This window comes from Chelmon rostratus, chromosome 13 (assembly GCF_017976325.1).
Source record: "Chelmon rostratus isolate fCheRos1 chromosome 13, fCheRos1.pri, whole genome shotgun sequence".
Taxonomy (NCBI): Eukaryota; Metazoa; Chordata; class Actinopteri; order Chaetodontiformes; family Chaetodontidae; genus Chelmon; species Chelmon rostratus.
In genome coordinates this window covers 2,943,694-2,958,964 of record NC_055670.1, presented here as the reverse complement: position 1 = coordinate 2,958,964, position 15,271 = coordinate 2,943,694, and the positions used below count along the sequence as shown (strand labels likewise).

At 42.3% G+C, this 15,271-nt stretch overlaps 1 protein-coding gene across 1 annotated transcript in view; it reads right to left on the bottom strand.

Annotated features, from left to right (window-relative positions):
* Window positions 1–7,542: 7,542 nt before the first annotated feature.
* The window catches only part of LOC121615707 (aryl hydrocarbon receptor-like), a 40,115-nt gene continuing 32,386 nt past the window's right edge, over window positions 7,543–15,271 (bottom strand). Inside the window, exons 7-11 of the mRNA XM_041950066.1 lie at window positions 14,871–15,073; window positions 14,514–14,623; window positions 13,349–13,490; window positions 11,421–13,038; window positions 7,543–8,384 (exon numbers count right to left, since the gene is read on the bottom strand). Of these exons, the coding sequence (XP_041806000.1) occupies window positions 8,235–8,384; window positions 11,421–13,038; window positions 13,349–13,490; window positions 14,514–14,623; window positions 14,871–15,073 (2,223 nt within the window). The 3' untranslated portion in view covers window positions 7,543–8,234. The remainder of the gene's footprint in view (window positions 8,385–11,420; window positions 13,039–13,348; window positions 13,491–14,513; window positions 14,624–14,870; window positions 15,074–15,271) is intronic.

The window sequence follows — 15,271 nt, the reverse complement described above, 5'->3', positions numbered from 1 at the left end:
TAAACATGGACGGGGTAGTATTATGGTGGTTTCAGACCCAGGAACAGGCGACTTATGCTGGATGTAGTCTTTCTATGTGGTTAGTACACATCCTTCCAAAGAGTCACAAGATAAATCTGAGGGATGAGAGATGATTAATGGGAGAGGAAAAAGAAGAAAAAACAACATTCTAGGATTCACATTTTGGAATATTTTGTAATCTCTGATTTTATATGAAATATTAGAGAGTTTCACCTCCTTGGTCCTGTCATGGTAATTTAAATGAAACCATCTGAAAGGTTTAGAGGGACGTCACTCTTCGGTGAAACTACTGACAGCTCAGACGTGACGATGGGCTTAACTGCTTCTAAGTATGGGGGCACTAACTTTCATGTGTCTACTATCTGAAACTGAAAAGTAAAAAGTAACTGCTACCAAGCACTACTACTATATACGTCAAAATAAATTGTACTTTCCAGTACAGTACTCGAGTAAATGTACTTTTCCTATTATGACTAGTCAAAAGTTGTGCTGAGAAAAAGGCCTGTTGTCTGCGAGCTAAAAGGCTGAATCCCTCTGATCTGCTGCTTTTCTGTATTTGACGTCCATGAAAACCACAGTGAGGCCATGACGGACTCAGAGGGGGAAAGCAGATGTATTGGGGTGATGATTCACTTGTCCCAGGCAGCGGTGCTCCACTTCAGAGGGACTCTAATTGGCTACTTATTATCTAAATATGTGTGCAGTCTGTGTTGCCGACTCAGCCTGACAAAGCTCACATCTCCACACTGAGCATTTTATCTATAATAATGTCCCATAGGCACACTTAGTCCCATTGTTCTTTCGTTTGCCTTGTTGGGCCGAGATAAGACGAGATGTGTTTCTGCATAAGACAAGGAGCGCTTTAATGCCTCTCACCCCCACCTCTCCTCCGAACACCACCCAGGCTCACTCTGGAAATACGCTGCTACGCCCTCAGGAGACTCGAAGAAGCATTTCCGCCTCCTCCTCCTGACAGTCGTCTCAACATCCTCGCATCCATTTCCAGCTATTACTCGCTTTATCTTGAAAAATAATGATGCACGATCAAGTTTCCCGTGGCTGCACGTCAAATAGAAATCCGGGGTAGCTAATAATAGGATTATATGTGCACAATGAGTCTTTTTCTGCCCCCATCCATCCAAACCCCATCCGCTGCCCTCCTTTCCTGCCATTACGCTTTATTTAGTGGCTTGATTTTTCAATACTAGTGATGTCAGCGAGCCTCAGGCTGATCCGCTCTTTAGTACTGTGGAGTTATTTCCTTTGTGGCTGAGTGTTAAGATCGGACTGCATTCAAAGAAAGCCAAACATCACTTCTAGGATCTGTCCTTTATGACAGACGATTACAGCAGCAGCCGCCCGAACCTTCAGTTTGTGCTCATCATCCATAGAGGCCTGTCAGCGCTCTCCTTACAACAGGTCCATGAACTTTCTCTACTTATGGTGCATGTTTATTGGCTGTCTTCGTAACCCTCCTGGTTGTTTGTGCCTCATCCAGACACATGGATGTGGGTCATCACTACCTCCCCAGAGACTCAGCCTCTTGTCTCCCCTATCAGTCTGTCCTGTCTGCGTGGTTGGGAGGAGGTCACGTGGCTCAGGTTCCATCTACACGGTGACACGCGAAGCTCCTAGATCCGTACTCTTCAATCTGAATTTTGTCATCACAATTTGTTCATACAGTGATTTTTTAAATCTATTCTGTGCACATGGCAGTTTTTGCACGTGTGTTGTGTTGGTCTTCTTTCTTTCTTTTCCCCCATCAAAGGTTTGTTTTTTGGTGGCAAATTTTTCCTGTTCTAAATCAAGGCAAGGCAGAGGCGCCTATTGAGGCAAAGTCTGATTTGTGATTCTGGGCTATATAAAGAAAATTAACTTGATTTGAATTTTGTAAGCTGCTCATGACAAACGACTCGTGTCTCGACTGAAACCTTCTGTCACGCCCTCCACTTCTGCCCTCTCCTAGTGGCAATCCCTCTTCCCCTCCCCTCCTCTCTCTCCCTCTTTCTATCACACTCATCCTTAGGTGGGCGTGTGCAGGCTGGTGTGTGAGGCACGGACAGGTGTGGTGATCTGCTGATTGTCAACCCTACTCACCTGCAGCAGGGTGTGGTCTACTCAGTTCCATTGTTCTCCTTGCTGCCATAAATACCAGCTTCAGTCCATGGCTCAAGATCTGTAAGTCTGCTTTTTGTCATTTCGGTGCTTGATCTAATTGTGTCTTTGCTCTGCCTCAGTTTTGGACCACCCTGCTACCTTCTGCTAGATTCACCTCTGGTCTCCGAAGACTCAGCTGCTCTAAACCCTCTGCTTCAACTCCAGCCAAGCCTCATCTACTGCCACACCTGTCCGCTACCATCTGCCTCACCTCCAGCCTTCCCCTCAGTCTCCGTCAGTAACCCTTGTCTCTTGTTGGTCCTGTAAAATTAGTTTCGTAGCTTTAGTTTGTCCCTGGCTTAAGTCCTCTACGTTTAGTTGTGTTTTCTACATTTAGTGTTTTGTTGCCAGTCTTGTTTCCTGTTTATTAGGTTCCCGTCCAATAACTTTGCTATTTAGCCTAGTACTTGTTTTGTGTATTATTGCTCTGGGTATCTGGTTAGTTGTAGCCCTTCACTGTACATATTATCACACTCGTGGGTTTTTGTATTTAAACTTATTGTAAATAAACTCTGGTGAAGACTTAGTTGTGTGCTGTGAACTTCGTCTGCGTTTGGGCCTCTGTCTGCGAACCGTGACACCTTCCACATGTGGATTCTTCATGCAAATATCTGGAAAACGCTTGATGAAGAAACCCAACAGCTGCTTAATTTTAGGGCGTCTCCTACTGAGACTGCAGAATGAAAGTAAAACTGTCAGTTCAGTACGATGCTGTGTACACTTCACCTCTGCCAAGGAGATTATGCTTCTGTTTCTGTTGGTTAGCTAACAAGACCAGATTCAATGAAGCCTGGTGGAAAGTTAGGACAAATAACTAGTTTCTAATGCAGCTCCAGAGGTGAAAAAAATTCTCATTTAAAATTGTGAGAAAGTGTTGTCTTTATTTTGACAATTTTTTCAAGATTTACAGAATTTTTGCTTTAATGGCAACAATCTGACACATGTATCTGATAATGGTCCACAACTGTGTACTCTGATGCAGGACCAGAACTAGGACTGTCAAAGGCTTTGTGATTATTAAAATAACAAGCTTTGCCTCAAAATGCATATTATAGAGATAACAGGATAAAGGTAGCATAATGTTGTCATTCCTCTAATACTTCATGAGACATTAGACTTTTTCAAACGATTGAATCACCGTGTGTACTCCTAAAAACCGTGTTAGTTCTTGTGCTGTAGTTCAGCTGAGTTCACTGATGAGGACCACATGGCTAAGCTCCTGCAGGAGTCTTACATGGAGTTGTTTGACATGAATCTCCCCCCTTCCCACTTGATGCCACCTCTGACCTGCATTCAGACAGTATCAGCTTTCATTTTTCATTGTGATTTCACATCACGGATGCCATGTTGCTCATATTTTGCGGTACCTCCAACGATATGAAGAACAGTGTTTGTGCGTGACAAAGTGGGTTACTGGAGTGTAAGGAGCCTGCAACTGTGTAAAGACCATATTGTGACTGCTCATCCTATCTTGCCTCTTCATATTGCCACTGCTCCCCTCTGGCAGCCTGCTGATCACAAAGAATTACAGTGAAGTCCGGAGGCAGCGTCTGCAGTGTCGGACTGACTCCATCAACGATAGCTGCGAGGACGCACGAGTCTCTGCTCGTTTCTCAGCGACTCTTCGAGGAGCGGGAACCATGCAAATGCTCGCATCAGGTTCCTCTCACAGTTTGAGATGTAAATAACGGGGTGCATAACAAACCTCTCTCCTCTCTTTACCTCAAAACCCAAACACCAAACCACATGTCAGCGTATGATGAAAACAGTGACAATGATAACATGCCAAAAACTAAGACTGATGACTGAATTTAACAGCTCTGGCTGTTAATCTGCTTCACTCAGACTCATAACATCTTCATCTGTTTCTGCATTTGGACTCAAACTGTATCTGAAAATTATACTAATAACTAGAATTATTGATTGTCAACAAGTTTCAGCTTCATAGACGATAATGCACCCATCAAGTATTCAATAGAAAGAATCAGATGGGATCAGGTGGGAAGCTCATTGTCTGCCTGTGCAGGATGCTTGGGTTACTGAATGTCTTTGTGATAGTGATGTGTACGATCTTTCGGAAACTCCTGCTGTACCTGAATTAGTCTGACGAACACACCTGTGCAGCTTGGCCTGTGCAAACAGCGAAGGGAAGGCTCTCCGTATTGTCAGTACATTGTTATTTGCGTGTCCACTTGTTCAGAATAGCTATTTTATGGCATTTTGGCTGAGGGGTAAACTCAGGTCTGTGTATTTGACGTATTCTTACCATTACTGTCAAAGACAGCTGTCATTTAGGAATATGTGTGGTGCATCTAGTTTGCAGAAACTCTGTTTCTTCTGGGTCAACTAAATATTTTCCTGGAGTCAGCAGGATTATTGCTCCGCTGCTACTCTCACAGTATTTACACATGAGGTATTATTGTGCACTGACTGCCTGAGAGCAACCTTTTAAATGAAATATTTAAAAAGTCAACATTTGGACAACAGTAATAAAAAACATGAGTGTTTTTTTTAGATGTAGCTGTAAACACTCACATTTGAGAAGCTTCAGCAATCAGCTTCTTGCATGAAAAATTGCTTAAACATTTATCGAAATAGTAATTGATCAATCATTTATTTTGTAGTAGCTAAAGCTGTCAGATAATCGTAGTGGAGTTAAAAGTACAATATTTCCCTCTGAAATGTAGTGGAGGGAAGAAAATAAGCACCTCGTACTTGAGTGAATGTACTTAGTTACATTCCATCACTCTCATCAGTCAAATGCAGCTTGTGGCTAATTGGCTAATAATAATAAAAATACAAACAACAATAATAATAATGATAGGTCCTACCGTAGGGCTTTTAGTAAAAAGAAGTTTTTAATCACAGGGTGCATGTGAGTTACACTTTCTAACTGCTGGATGATGAGACGAGGAGCTCAGCACCACACACTGCTCTTTCCTGGAGACATTAAAAAAAAAAGAAAAACATCGACTCGGCACTCTACCATACGCCTCTGTCACTGTGTTTTACAGTAATTATGCAGACCTCTCAGGATTAATGTGGTAATGATTTATTGACGTTAAAATGCTACACATAGCACCTTTACATGTCAGGGGTCCACAGTAAGGAGTCACTGAGGAAGGTTGGGAACCCCTGCTGTTCACTGTCAGAATGAATACAAAACTGGAGGACTCAGAGAGAGAGAGAGAGAGACGAATGAGTGGTCAGTTATATGCTTGCAAGATGTTTGTGTTTTCCACTGTGATTGAAGAAGTCCTTTATTTCAAAGGAAGAAAAGAATACATTTGAAACAAGCAGTCAAAGGACATGGATCAAATCTGCAACATCTACACCCTGTCCTGTTAGCATGTTAGCGTTACTGTGGCTAAACAGAAGACAGAACTAAACTCTCCAACAGGATAGCCTATTTAACAAGTCTCAGAAGTATGGCACCGTTTTCAGGCCGTCATAGAGTCCAGTGTTTTGTGATGAGAGTACGATTTTCAACCAAAATTTAAAAAAAATGAATCAACAAAAGGAATTTGATAAGCACGTGTCTTAAAAATAGTGCTTGAAACGAGTGACTTGACGTAAAACTATGTACATACCTGTATTTGTCAAAGCTTGTTTGTCTTTATATACACATCTTTTTTCACATTGTTAATAAGTCACATCAATCATATTAAATATCGCACACATGTCTGCTGCAGTAAAAAGAAAGGGAAAGAAACGAGTCAGTTCGAATGACATGTAACCACATGTGTATCACATTTCAACATAAAACATTTAACAATAATATTAATACCAATAGTAATGACATTATTTGAACAATGAAATGGAAATCTCTTTTCAGCATCTCTTCTTGATGAAATAATTCTACTCTGCATCATTTTCCAGTCATTTCGCTATGTACAAGAAACATTCAGAACTGTATCCTTCCAGTGGAGATCTCTTTTTAACACTCACATTTGGTTGTTCAGCGTTCGCCGTTCTGTGGCTGCTCCGAGATCCTGTGCAGACCTGAAGTCACTGACCTGATATATCACCAAGCCTTCTACCACCCGAAAGGAAAGCTCTCACACTCCGGGAACACGTGTTTGTTTGTTTTCTCACTCAGACAGGCGAGAGGATTGATAGAATCTCATCTGTGCATGTGTTTTTATCAATCTTCACTCCTTCCAACTCCGGGTGAGAGAGCAAACGAGGATTTCCCAACGTGTCAGACTTTTCCTTTAGAAGCTCAGCTCTGATGGTACTGCGATGGAGCCGACTGTAGAATGATTTCACTGATTCCCCCGGGAGAGCGAGTGCAACCACTGCTTAGCTAGAGGATGACGAAGCATTACATTTTCTTTTTTTCTTTTTTCTTTTTGTACAAGAGAATGTCTTACGCATCAACTTCAAAACAATCAAGAATGCATGAATAAATACAAGAAATTAAAAACCGACTTCTTCTAATCAAGTCAGTTCAACTTTGAACACTGACCTGAACTGCACTGAAAAAAAAAGAAAGAAAAGTCTTCCAGAGGTCCAAAATTATCAACATTATCAACAACAACAAAATCAGAATTCAAGTGGAGAAAGACAAAAATGATGTCACTAACAATTGTACACAAGTGTTTGTGCTTGTGAGGACATTAACCCGTCACCTGAAATGTACCTCAAAATAAGAAGAGGAATGCAAACTGGTCCATCTTGCATCAGTAGCTTCAAAGATAAACAAACAAACAAAAAAAAAAACAGGATCCCTGACTACAGATCTGCATTAAGTGGGTGCTTGAAATAAAGTGCAGGATATTTCTAGCCATAAAATCCATATTCTAGACTTTTTTCAAACATATATGGATTAATCTCATTGTTGACAAGGAAAACCGTTCAACAAAGAAATCACTGAAAGATTACATTCTTGTAGCATTAAAACTATGAGCGATGCTGATGTCCTGTTGACTGCCGGTAACAGAAACCTGTGGTCAAGCTGCTCTGCTTGTGTGTGTTCACCGGTGCATTCAGATACGAAGCCAATCGAATGAGACTAAAACTGAATTGCAATTCGGACGAGGGAATCAGAGAACACCTCCTGAAAGAACTGCATTTGATGACCGGTCAGTTACCGATGTCCCCGTCCCTCTCCCCTCTGCTCCTGTGTCTGTACATTCATGAAGTGGAGACACACGACAACCTCTCTGCGCCTCTGCGTCTGTCCTCGCTAACAATTATATCCGAGTTATTTTCTTGATTTATCGTTTCTTCAATAAAATGTCAGAAAATGCTAAAAAAAATGCTGATCACATCTTCAGATGTCTTGTTTTGCCTGGTCAAGAGTCCAAAAAAAAAAAGAAAAGATATTCAATTTACTTGCATATAAGAGAAAAAAGCAGCAAACCCTCACATTTGAGAAGCTGGAACCAGCAAATGTGTTTTTTTTGTCTGAAAAATTACTAAAATAATGAATCAATTCTCTGTCAATCCCTTCATCTACTACAGCTAATATTTAGTGTCTTATATTCATCTTCCACTGGTGAAGTATTAATCATTTACCCATCAGTGATATTCACTATTCACCCTGTATATCCAAAACTTTTCAGACATCTCTTCCTCTTTCACTGCACACAAAATATGACAAATGCCATTTCTCTTGTTTTCTCTTGAGCATGGGATAACTGGTACTGAACCTGCCCCCCCGAAACTGTTCAGAGACTTGTTTGTTGTCTCTAGATCTAAAAAGTGAGTTATGTTGTATCTGAACGCAGATTTGTAAAACTCAGCTTTAAAAACTCGCATCTACCTCTCTGTATTACTCATTATAAACTCAACTGAGCACTCTTCACTGCATTATTGTAAACAAAGGACTCATATGATAATATGACTTGAAATACAACACAATGACCCCCCCCCCAACACACGCACACAAAAAAGAAATATTACAAATTCCAAATGAAAGAAAGAAAAACATATAGGCCTACGTTTATTCAGCTTGGTTTGTTGTGTTTTCTAGATGTATAAGGCTGGTCCAGTCATTGTGTGTTTCTGGCCGTTAACAGTGTCCTGCTGTATGACTGCTCCTGGTCAGCTGGTCAGAGGTAGAAGCCGGTGGCTGGTGGGTCGGGGAGGCTGGACAAAGTCTCAGGGCCGGGCATCTGGACAGTAGGGGGCGCTGCTCCATTCCTATTAGGCAGGGCACAGCCTCCGGGGTAGGTACTTTTCAGGATGCATCCATTCTCCATCTGCACATGACAAGAGGACAGCACGGGGAAAGACAGCAGGGAGAAACATCATGAAATCAGCGAGTGGAAGCAACAGCCTTCACTCAAACAATAGCTTCCAAAAAGCTATCTAATAATCAATTATGTGAATTTCTGAAAAAATATGTATTGCATTTTATAAAGATTTCATATAAAATACAAAAACTTTAAACCTGCAAGTTTCTGACAGGTGACCCTTAATGAACAAAACAATCAATACACATAGATAAAGAGAGCTCGGTGCCTCTTCTGAGGTTTCTGCCTCAGACTGTCGACCATGTTTCTATTCTGGCATTTACAGTCGACACGTTGGGCCTGCCACTACCAGAATGTGGTAAACACTACTGTACTTTTAAAATACATGTTTTGTGAGATGTAAAGATATTCTATAAACCTGTGTGCACAAGATATTAATTTAACAGAACAAAAATAATATATTTGGGTGCACAAGCAATAATTACTTTTACCCTCATTGGGCTGGCATTTGTTAGGAATCACAGAGTCATTCACAATATGATACTGACTCTACACCATGCCCATGATGACACTGAATAAAGATGCAGTATATATTGCATATTGCAGCACAACAGTAGCGTACATCACCAAATCTGTATATGCACAGATGCACAAATATATAACACACTGTACATGCATGAGCTGTGTATAGTCTTGCTGTAAGTGTGTTGGAAATGCTTGGACATGCACAGCATATTATAATATACCGTGTGACAGAGCGTGCTAGTCAGATGACACCACTCAAATCTGAAGTGTCCTTCAGTGAGGAACATGGATTTTCTCTGCAAAGTTCGCAGCAGTCTGCCCATTAGAATTTAAGATCATGTATGAAACGCTGACAGATTACCCCACAGGGGACACAGTTGTAAATCCAACGCAAACCACTGAAAGGAAAGGTCATAGTGTGACCAAACCCGTCAACAACAAATCTGATAAGAATTTGTCAGTTGTTTTTTAGGTATTAGGTCATAAATTTAAATGTTGGAAAAAAGGAAAATTGGTTAGTGGAAGCTATATTTATTGCCAATTGATCTTTTATTATTTTCTCAATTAATCATTCATATCACCACGGTGTTTAATGTTAGAATGAAGAAAAGCAACAAAAATCTGAGGACCAATGTTCCCTCTAAGCTGCGCGCTTGCTTGAACTTACTCAGCGCACAAGAAAATCTATGTAGCGCACAAAATAAAATTCAACAGAAACATATTAATTAATATCTATTTTTAGAACTGATATAATGTAGTTAATTAGACCAATAATATTGTTTTCTGTACCATTTTGCAACGTAATTCAATGAGCGACAGGTGTCCAGCCAATAATACGATACAATTCACTTACACTACGCAGCCAATCATAGCATTGACAGTGTTTGCATATGTGCCCTGCCCATACGCGCCTTGCAGGCTAGCTAGCTAACAACAGTGCAGCGGAGTGAAGAGACGCAAATGATAACCCCTTATCATGGCGAAACGAACAGGCAGTGACATATCCACTCATCAAGCCAAGGTGAAAAAGAAATGCGGTTCTTTAAGCATCCAGAAATCGTCTTGAAGTGGCACATTTGGACCAGCTGATGTGCACAAAGTCAAAGCAAGAAGCAGAGGAAGTCATCGACCTGGACAAAGTGTACAAGCATTGGAGAAGGACAGACGCGAACAATAAGGTAAAACTTAACGCAGATTTGTGCATATTCTAGTGACATTTATATATTAATCATTAAATGCTGTTACTATTTGATAATTTATGGGCAGGGTTTCCGCTAATCGTGGCGCCCAAGCCTTCAGAATGATTTTTTTTCCGGATTTAAAACCATTTTAAATGGATATATATGAACATAAATGTATATGTATATATGTATATGTATATATATTGTGCAAAATGTGAATGTTTTAATGTGAACAAAATGTTATGTCTGAAAGGTGTATATGTGTCATTTCTTCCAGAAAATGACCCTCACCCATGCCACAACTGGACCTTCGCCAGGCCAAAGCAGGACTCTTCCTATGGTAAAAGCAGGACTCACATTTTTGTCTTTTTCATTTTAAGTGGGCCAAATAAAGTAAAAAGTAAACTAATGAAAATTGCTGCTGTAACTTGATTCTTTTAATAAGCCATGTAACTTGCTATGATCCAAGGTTTTGAACAGGCGTGATACTGGTGTGTGGCCACAGCGTACACATCTGATGTTGCTCACTCTGGTCCTTAGTGTGCTCAGGGAGCTTGTATGTCTGCTCAGACACAAAAAAAAATTAGAGGGAACTTTGCTGGGGACCTGGATGCATTTTAACTTGAAAAATAACTTTCCTTTCTAGAGCTCATTTTCCAGGACTTTTCTGAGACATTTTCAGTGATGATCTAGTTGGTATGACAGACAAGAATTATGCAGTGTGCTAATATGTGGATTCAAGTTAAGTAGTAAAGGGTAAAAAGTGCCGTTAGCCAGTTTTTAGCCCGTGTTTTTACTCACATACGGTTGGGCTCCCATTTATTGTTTTCTCCATGGCTTCCCATTCATTATAATCCAACTCCGTCAATAATACCCAGCATGCATTTGAAACCATTGCTCCCGGCCGGTGTTGAATCACAAACCTTATGCTCTTATCAAGGTCATCAACTTTAGTAAGGGAAGCAAACATGCTAACCGATCTACCATTCTTCAAGAGAGGAAAGCCGATTAAAAACGACCAGTTACCAGCCAGCGGGGACTGATATTTACATCTGAAGGATAATGTAACTTGTATGTAACGTAACAATGTATATTAGTATACCTAATTATAATGTCTTTGAACCTGCGTGTGTTACCATGTGATGTGACTTAAGGGTTTCCACAACTTAACAGCAGTCTATTCAAAATACTCTCATCCATAAACTACCATTTGAACATTAATATGACCCTGAACACAGCACGCTGTTCCCAAAACTCAGGAATGAACTTCCACGTTCAAACTGTTTTAGCTAGTTATGATATCAACACCATAACAGTCACATTTCAGCAACCTCACCTTATTGGGACTGATGTCATGAGGGATCTCAGAGGCCACCATGCCATAGTGGTCCAACTGCCGGCAGGGCTTGGCCACGCCTAGGATCTGCTCTAGGGAGGCGTTGGGAGGCGGGCACTGCGACAGGCTGGAGATGACCTGAGCCAGAGGAACTGGGATCTGCTCCTGTTGCTGTTTATGGTTCATCCCCTGGAATGATGAAACTGTGGACTCGGCCCCGTGCTGTTGTCCATTCCTCCCAAACAAACTTCCATTAATGGTGTAATCCGATTCCGTACTGTCAATATCAGCCATGCTGTAATCCATGCAAGTATCGAGTGAGGTGTTTGTTAGAGGTTTTTGGCTGTTATCAAGGCAGGGGTTGCTGCCCAGACTCTCGCTGAACCCATAGCCCTGCCACTGGGATTTTCCCGCTGAATGCTCTGGGCAGGAGACGCCACACAGTCCGTTGAGGTTGGCTGCCTTCTGTTTGGCATGGCACTGCTGTGAGAGGTGGTTCTGCATCCTGGGCTGCTGCTGCTGCTGAAGGTAGTGTTGATGTGTTTGCTGCTGATGGAGCTTGCCATCCAGCTCTGAGGCCTTGCCATTGAAAATAGTCTGTTGTGTGTTATAGTGTTCCAGTTGTATCCCTGCACTGACTAGAATGTCTTGCGCTGTCCATTGTCTGTTGGGAATCGATTGATTTTGTCCCAGCAGGTCTCCATTAGCCATTGTGTTAGCCAAATGGTCGCTCTGCTGACCCCAGTCATGCACCACTTTACTGGGTCGCATGTTGAGGTGCTGTTGCATCTGCTGGGAAAGCTGGACAATGGGAGTCTGCTCCACCAGGGGAGCCTTGTGTTGAGGAAACTGCATTTGCATATTAGTGTTAGAGGTGAGATTACTTTCAGGGAGTGACACTGTTGTGGTTGTCGCTGAAGCAGAACTGGGAGGGGCCTGTCCTCCATGCTCTGTGGAATCAACCTTTCCCTCTATCGAGTCATAGATATAAGAAAGGATCTCATCATTTGTCAGCAGGTCATCCAAGGTGGGCACTCGTTCAGGGTCCATCTCAACTCTGATCATCCGCTCATCCAACAGCAGCAGCTCTAGATCCTCTGCACTCAGCCCCAGCCCTTCCAGAGCCCCGAACAGCTCACCGTTTGAACAGCCTCCCTCTTCTGAATCCACAACCCCTTGGCTTTCCAAGGAGAGGGAGTCCAGAGTAGCCAGCAGTGGATCAAAGCTGGTGCCTGCCTGCGTGATGCCCGGACGCAGCGCATCATTGCTTGGCTTGTCCCAGCTCTTGTGCAAGCTGGATGGTTCAGAGTCGGAGAAGCCCATTTGGTCTCCAAAGAAGCTGCTATGGAATGACATTTTGGGCTCCAGGGCCGGCTGGCAGACATAGACCGACTCATCCTGACTCATGAGCGCCCCCAGAAGAGAGCCAGGGTCCAGACCATCCCTCAGCAGCCTGTCAGTCCGGCTCTTCTTTGACTTACTGCCATTTTTCTCAGTGCTTCCATCTCCAAAGCCTGCTATGGGATGGTTGGACTGGTAGAGCAGGGCCTCTCCCGTCGCATATGTAAAGGGTAGATGCATGGAGCGCTTACGCAAGTGTTCTCCTCCCTCCTCATCCCTATAAAGACAGAAAACATGTTCACCGTCTGGAGACCGTCAGTTCACAACGGATCAAGGTTCTCTGTCTGCTTGGCAGAGTTTGGTTTTTACCCACTTTTCCATCACTGAAGGTGTCTTACAACTGTCGTAGGTGTAGAAATGGGAGTCACATTGTATCTGAATCAATTCTAAATTCTTAAACCTTGATTTTAATGTACATGTATATATGTATGTATATTATATCACGTCTCTGTTCCTCTGAGTTTGTTTTGTCGACAGCTGGTACATTTTATTGCTTTACAACCCAACATTAACAGACAGGAACATACAAAAGAGGCCTCTGGGTGGCGATGATGTAGTCAGGTTTGCCATTCTTGTACACCAGCCTGGCATTGGCCTGGACCCATTTCCAGCGATTCTCCTTGGTGAGGAGCCTGAACACAGTCAGGCCGCTCTCGCCAGTCTTCATCACTGCAAATATGGGATGCAAGCAGAGTTAGAATCAATAAATGTGTTACAAAATGGATATAAACCTACTGCAAGAGGTTTATATGATGTACTTTGTTGCATAGCGGTCGCTCTTGTATCAAATGGAGAGTCAATCAGGAAAAATCCAATCATTCCTCACCATGAAGACCATCCTCCAGTGAGTTATTAATTACACATAGTCAGTGATGTGCTTTCAGTGCTTTATATTACAAATTACTGAGGGTGGAAAGTTGAGCTCTACTTGGATCATGAGCACTTGTCCAAAACATCTTGATGCTCTTGAGCTTGAAAAAATGCTTCATTAAGCAGAACAGCAGAGCCCATAAATCTGTGTTCTTTCTTCCTTTTTGTACAATTTTGAGAAGGATGGAAACTAAATTGGAAAGAAACTACAGCCACAAACTCCTTCTTCAGTATATGATGTGAGGCTGATGGCAGGAGATAAGATGGTTCTTCTGTGTAGAAGTTCTACATGTTTTGACCTCTTGTTGTAACTACGCTGACCCTTGCACTACAGTGAGCAGAGATGGGTCGGTCACATATCTGACCTCTGGAGTGTTGGTGCTGCTGTATGCATCATCTCCTGATGCTTCGCTCATGCACTGGATTTATGGGCCCTATCCTCTCCTCTGGCAGCTCTACAGCTTTGCTCAATCTGCGCCGTAATCCAGCAGGATTACTTGCGAAAGCTGTCTGAACTCTCTGACCAGGTTGGACCAGGCCTCCTCAACTTTTCTGACTAAATCTAAAATCTGTCAAATCAACATCAAAGACGGATGAATTCGCATTTCGCTCTTCATTCTAAAACAGCTTCAGCCTACATAACAGCCATCACTTTTAGGCCATCTGGCTTCTGTGAAGTAACATGGCAACGGACCTTACCAATGTTTTTGACATTTTATCAGACATTTATTAGATGTCAGTGGAGTGATGGCAGGAAACAAGGGCGAGAGAGATGCAATGAAGGCCACCAGCCAGACTCGGGAGCACACCAAGACAACTTACTTCTGACATGGTTCTCTGCGCAGTACAACATATCTGCTGCATGGATGAACTGATAGCCAGATCCTCGTACCCGCAGTTCAGCCTCTGTGTAGCCCAGTACTATCTTCCCCCTGTACATACAAAAACAAAACATTGCTCATGACACACTAGACTTACATCCATATCTAGCAAGTGATGCTTTCATGAAGTATTGCAGCAAAAGAAGAAAAAGGAAATTAAAAAAAAAACACATGCAATTGATGCACTGATTCCTGGCTCTGTTGCTTTATCCTGACAAAAATCAAGGATATATTCTAATATACAAAGGAGTGAGAATGAAGAAATGTGTGTGTGTGTGCTGCAATGCAGTATGATTACTTTGCATCACAGGCCAAGGGTGTGAAGTCCAGCTTGTGTTTGGTTCTGAAGATCATGTTCTTGGTCCTGATCTCCAGGATGGATGGAGGCTGCAGTGGAGTCGCAATGGCAAAAAGGGCGAGCTGAGGCGGGACCTTTCCCCCATTTTCTTGCCGCTGGTTCTGTCCATGCAGAAACTTAAGTCTGCCCTGAATGTTCAAAGCCTGGAAAGAAAAGAACAGAAATGGCTGTCTTTCATAGAAGTCCTTTAAATGTGTTGATATCTGAGAGACTGCAGAGGCCCCTCAGCCACACAGTAGCTCTGTCTACTTCGAATGATAATTGTAAGATCATGTTTCCATGGTTATCACAATAAATGTGATGGGTGGGTATTTTAGGAAAACACGCTCCCACCTGCCCCA